Source organism: Galeopterus variegatus, unplaced genomic scaffold (genome assembly GCF_000696425.1).
Source record: "Galeopterus variegatus unplaced genomic scaffold, G_variegatus-3.0.2 Scaffold8370, whole genome shotgun sequence".
In the NCBI taxonomy this organism is placed as follows: domain Eukaryota; kingdom Metazoa; phylum Chordata; class Mammalia; order Dermoptera; family Cynocephalidae; genus Galeopterus; species Galeopterus variegatus.
Window position 1 is genome coordinate 18433 of NW_007734481.1, and position 5298 is coordinate 23730.

General features: G+C 63.6%; 2 protein-coding genes across 2 annotated transcripts in view; both read left to right on the forward strand.

Moving 5' to 3' along the window:
• Positions 1-6: 6 nt before the first annotated feature.
• On the forward strand, positions 7-3888 carry SEPT5 (septin 5). The gene is made up of 11 exons (XM_008592820.1): positions 7-266; positions 911-1007; positions 1114-1200; positions 1461-1584; positions 1682-1816; positions 1967-2084; positions 2187-2288; positions 2931-3027; positions 3117-3252; positions 3528-3630; positions 3761-3888. Exons 1-11 carry the CDS (start codon positions 186-188, stop codon positions 3815-3817), a joined length of 1137 nt encoding a protein of 378 aa, XP_008591042.1. The 5' UTR covers positions 7-185; the 3' UTR covers positions 3818-3888.
• A 775-nt stretch (positions 3889-4663) lies between these two features.
• Positions 4664-5298, forward strand: part of LOC103608382 — a 35295-nt gene continuing 34660 nt past the window's right edge. Inside the window, 3 exon segments of the mRNA XM_008592821.1 lie at positions 4664-4887; positions 4890-5145; positions 5148-5246. Of these exon segments, the coding sequence (XP_008591043.1) occupies positions 4687-4887; positions 4890-5145; positions 5148-5246 (556 nt within the window). The 5' untranslated portion in view covers positions 4664-4686.

The window sequence follows — 5298 nt, forward strand, 5'->3', positions numbered from 1 at the left end:
GACCCCCGGGGTCGGCGGCCCCCCGGGTAGACCGCGGCCCCTCTCCGGGCCTCAGTTCCCGTGTCTCCAAATCGAGGCCGAGAGCACAGTTTAAGGGAACTGCCGCGCGGAAGTCCCTCGCGAACGCGTGGCTCGGTCGGCCTGACCGGGCCTGGGGGGCCGGCAGAGTCGCGGGGGTCGCCGCGATGGACTCCCTGGCAGCGCCCCAGGACCGCCTGGTGGAGCAGCTGCTGTCGCCACGGACCCAGGCCCAGAGGCGGCTCAAGGTGTGTGTGGAGCAGGGGTGGAATGTGGGTCAGGGTGTGTGTCCGCTCGGCCGGGACCCCGCGAGCTCCAGGACGTGGCAGGGGCAGGCATGGCCGGGGTCCGCCAGAGATGGTCTCCCGGACCCCGAGGGCGGGGGAGGATCGGCGCCGCTGTCTATAAATAGCCCCTGCTCTGTCGCCACCGCAGCCGCCGCCCCCGCGGCTGGATCAGGGCCAGACTGGGCCTCCCACCCCTAGTACTCGCAGGAGGGGTGAGTGTTGAGGCCCTGGGCTTCCCCTCTTTATGGTGGGACTTGAGTGTATCTGAGGGGTCTCAGTCTTGGTGTCCTCCGCCCACGAAGGGAGGACACTGCCTGTGCCTGCTGCTGCCTGACATCCTCCCAAGCCCACACACATAGTTTCAAGTTACTGCAAAGACCCTCGCTGAGGTGGGGGGCAGGGGTGCCTTTTGCCACTCCCTCACCTGCCTTCCCACCTCCAGAACTTTGCCCGCAGCCCCTCACCCCATTTTTGTCAATGAAACGCCTTCCCCTGAGGACTGTGCCCTCTGCAGCCTCTTCATCCTAACAGGGTGGGAGACAGGGCATTGGGCTACCCCAAGGAACCCCAGTGTGCCCCTGACCTGCCCTACCCCTGCCCCCCAGGATATTGACAAGCAGTACGTGGGCTTCGCCACACTGCCCAACCAGGTGCATCGCAAGTCGGTGAAGAAGGGCTTCGACTTTACGCTTATGGTGGCTGGTGAGTGGGCCGGGCTCCTGGGTGGAGGGACTGGGGCCACTGGCCAGCCAGGCTCAGTTGTGGGGGCCCCAGGTCTAACTTGACTCCTCCCCTGTATCTGTGGCAGGTGAGTCCGGCCTGGGGAAGTCCACACTGGTCCACAGTCTCTTCCTAACTGACTTGTACAAGGATCGGAAGCTGCTCAGTGCAGAGGGTGAGTAAACCACACAGCGCTGGCACTGACCCAGCAAACTCTGCCATGTGACCCTTCAAAGGGCCCCCTTCCAGGTCCAGCCCCCACACTTCTCACAGTGTGGGTCCCAGTTAGGGTCCAGGAGGAATGTTGTACACTGCAGTCAGGCCTTGTGGCCAAGGCCAAGGCACCAGGATGGATGAGGACAAGAGTCCTGGTGGTCTGGGACGGGAGCGAGGGCCGAAGAGGTTTCTCCAAATAATGCCTTCCCCTTCCCACAGAGCGCATCAACCAGACGGTGGAGATCCTAAAGCACACAGTGGACATTGAGGAGAAGGGTGTCAAGTTAAAGCTCACCATCGTGGACACGCCCGGATTTGGGGATGCTGTCAACAACTCTGAGTGGTGAGGAGAGCCTGGCTGGGGAGTGGGTCCCTGCTCCGGCCATCTCAGGCCGGCCACAGCCCTCACAGCCTGGCCTCATGCCTCCTTCTGCCCCCAGCTGGAAGCCCATCACTGACTACGTGGACCAGCAGTTTGAACAGTATTTCCGTGATGAGAGCGGCCTCAACCGCAAGAACATCCAGGACAACCGAGTGCACTGCTGCCTGTACTTCATCTCCCCCTTCGGGCACGGGTGCGTGGCTGTCCTGGGGCCAGACTCTGGAGTCCAGCCACCTGCAGCTTATCCCCATGGCCGTGCCTGTCACTGCCCTTCCCCACAATCTCACTGTGCCCCCATCACCCCCTCACCATGCCCATCCCCATCCCTGGCTGCCCTCTGTAGGCTGCGGCCGGTAGACGTGGGTTTCATGAAGGCTTTGCACGAGAAGGTGAACATCGTGCCCCTCATCGCCAAAGCCGACTGTCTCGTCCCCAGTGAGATCCGGAAGCTGAAGGAGCGGGTGAGCCTGCTGTGGCAGGGGGGCCTGGCCCAGGACTCTGGGGCTGGGAGTACCAGGTGGACCTGGCCAACCCCAAATCTGACAGCCCTTACACCACCGCAGATCCGGGAGGAGATTGACAAGTTTGGGATCCACGTGTACCAGTTTCCCGAGTGTGACTCAGACGAGGATGAGGACTTCAAACAGCAGGACCGGGAACTGAAGGTGAACATGCAGCTCAGTGGGAACAGGGTTCGGAGGTGGCCAGGGACAAAGAACTGGAGGCCAGAGGGCCTTGTCCTGCTCACACAGGGCCTGGAGGAGGGCCAAGCACCCAGGGCTGACCTGGTTAGGGCAGGGGTCATTTGTCCTCAGAGTAAAGAACCTGTACCCCCTTCACCTAGGGTTAAAGGGTGAGGGTCACCTGTGTCCCCACCTGGACTGTGGTGGGTCATTTGGGTCCCACATACATGCTTAGTGGGTCATGGAGCACTTACCCAGATATTAAGATGCTGGTCAGGCTCCTACCCTGATCCTCTTCCTGCAGGTCCCCAGGGAAAGGGTCCAGCCAAGTGGCCACAGGGCAGCACTATCAGGAGGCACAGGCTCGGCTCTGGGAAGAGAAGATTCTTAATGGGGGTGGGGAGGGGGATCAGGAGAGGAGCCCTAGAGGTGTAAGCTGCAGGGCTCTGGCTTCAGCAGGCAGCAAAGCCAAGAAGGGGGAAGACGCCAGGATCTCTTTGGGGAGACGTGGCTGATGGTGATGTTGGAGGGTCGCCCTGGGTGTTGAGCGCCCTTGCCCCTCTCCAACCACTAAATCGGCACTCCTACTGACTGGGCGTGAGCCCTTGCCTACCCCTCCCTCAGGAAAGCGCGCCCTTCGCTGTTATCGGCAGCAACACGGTGGTGGAGGCCAAGGGGCAGCGGGTCCGGGGGCGACTGTACCCCTGGGGGATCGTGGAGGGTGAGTTGATGCTTGGGATATGGGTTACGGGGTGGGAAGGCTCGTCTGGGCCAGCGCCCACTCACCCACCGCCCGCTCCTACCACCCAGTGGAGAACCAGGCGCACTGCGACTTCGTGAAGCTGCGCAACATGCTCATCCGCACGCACATGCACGACCTCAAGGACGTGACGTGTGACGTGCACTACGAGAACTACCGCGCGCACTGCATCCAGCAGATGACCAGGTATGCCGCCCCCGCCCCCACAGCAGAACGGGACCTGCCCCTCCTGATCCCGGCCACATCTCCATAACCCAGGGCGTGTCCCACCGCCCACTATACCCGAACCTTGCCCAACGCCCAAATCGGCCCCCCAGTACCTGGTCTCCCCAGAGCCAGCCCAGGGTGTGAGAGCTCAGGAGGGCAAGGCGTTGGCAGTGGCAGGGGTCAGCTAGGCATCCCCCACCTCAGCCCACTACTCTGAGCCTCCCAGCAGCGCTGGCCCTCCCATCTCCCCGCAGCAAACTGACCCAGGACAGCCGCATGGAGAGCCCTATCCCTATCTTGCCGCTCCCCACCCCGGACGCTGAGACCGAGAAGCTCATCAGGATGAAGGACGAGGAGGTTGGTGGGGCGACAGGGGAGGAGCCAGAGCCCAGTGGGACGGCAGGGGGAGGGGTGGGGGAGTGAATGCGGGGCCAGGTGCCTGTCCTCGCGTTTCTCACTGTGCTCTCCGTTGTCCGAACCCTTCCAGCTAAGACGCATGCAGGAGATGCTGCAGAAGATGAAGCAGCAAATGCAAGACCAGTGACCCCGCCCCAGCCCCACGTTGCCATGGATATACCGCCCGTCTCCGGGCTAGCGCTCCCGCCCCTGGACCCCGGGCTGGCTTGGACTCCACCCTGGGTTCTCCCGGATCTCGGACTGGCCTGGACAGAAACCCAGACGGGCCTTAACTGGACTGTTCCTGACCCGGAGACGCGGGGCCATAGCCCCCAGCTGTCCCTAATTTATTCTCAGCATCAACCCCTCCCAGGTCATTTGTATGTACCTCTGACGGGCCTGGACAACGCCCTCTGCCCCCCGCCACCACCCCCCCAAGCTGGCACCCTCTCTCTGGCCTTGAGGAATCAGGAGCTAAGCTGGTCACGACTTCTGAGATCTCCCCTCCCCACCCACAGAAGGTAGCAGCATCCAGGCCCTGCTCAGGCAGGCGGGTAAACCAAGGAAGAAGAGGGGAATGGATCCCCTGGGTCCCGGGCCTATTCCCCCACCCCAGTGCCGCAGAGCGGATTTGGGAGCCTTCCTGTGCCTGTTCCTGTGGGCCACCCAGCGTATGCTGAGACCCTGCTCTGTGCCGAGGTGGGCCGGGTCCTCTCTTACCTCCTCACCCACGCACCGGAGGCCCAGAGGGCTGGGTTGGGCGGCAGAAGCATTGGGAATCCTCCTGACATCAGGAGGCCAAAGGCTGCTGGCGAGGAGGGTGGGAATGGACACTTGGGACCGCCCGTGTCTCTCCCCCACATGCCCCGGCTCTACTTGGAGGCTTCCAGGGGCAGTGGGCTGCCAGCCCTCTATGCCTAGACAGCCATTCCCTGTTCGTAGCTTGGGGTCCCTTCTCCCCAGCAGCACTGCTGCACCAGGATCCCAGCCCTTGGCCTCCCGGGTCTCTCCACCCGCATGATCCCTCCCCCACACCTCACACCGTTTTGTTCAGTTGTGAATGCCGCGTCCTGTCCTGGTGACAGGAGAACAATGTTGGTGAACGTCGCAGCGAGTGTCCGAGTGTTCCGTGCGCCCCTTGGAGCGGGTGGGGGCGGAAGCCCTGGTGGCTGGCGGGCCGTGGCGATAGCGCGCTATCTGCCGCCGCAGCGCCTGTCCACGCGGCCTCTGGGTTATTTCTGGCCAGGCGACAGCGCTGTGGTCGGTGCAGCGGGAGCGCCGGGGCCTGGCAGGGGCGGGGCGGGCTTATCGTCAGACTCCCCGGCCAACGCCTCCGCTCCAGAGCAAGCCGGGCCACCGTCCTCTCACCATGGGCTCCGGTGAGTCTGTGGTCCGGTCGGCTCTGGGCCTCTCCCTGGGCAGACCCAGGTTGGGAGGCGCTCCGATTGTTCTGGTTGCAGAAGGGAGAGTCTTGGCTGACAGATGAGACTTCCAGCCAGCGCGCGGGGTGGTCGGGGTGGAGAGGCTTGCGGCTAAAGGGGCCTCGGAACTGGATGGGGCCGGGCCCAGCGCTCCGGGTGCCCGCCGCCCGCTCACCGCGGCGCTTCCCTTCCAGGGCCGCGCGGGGCA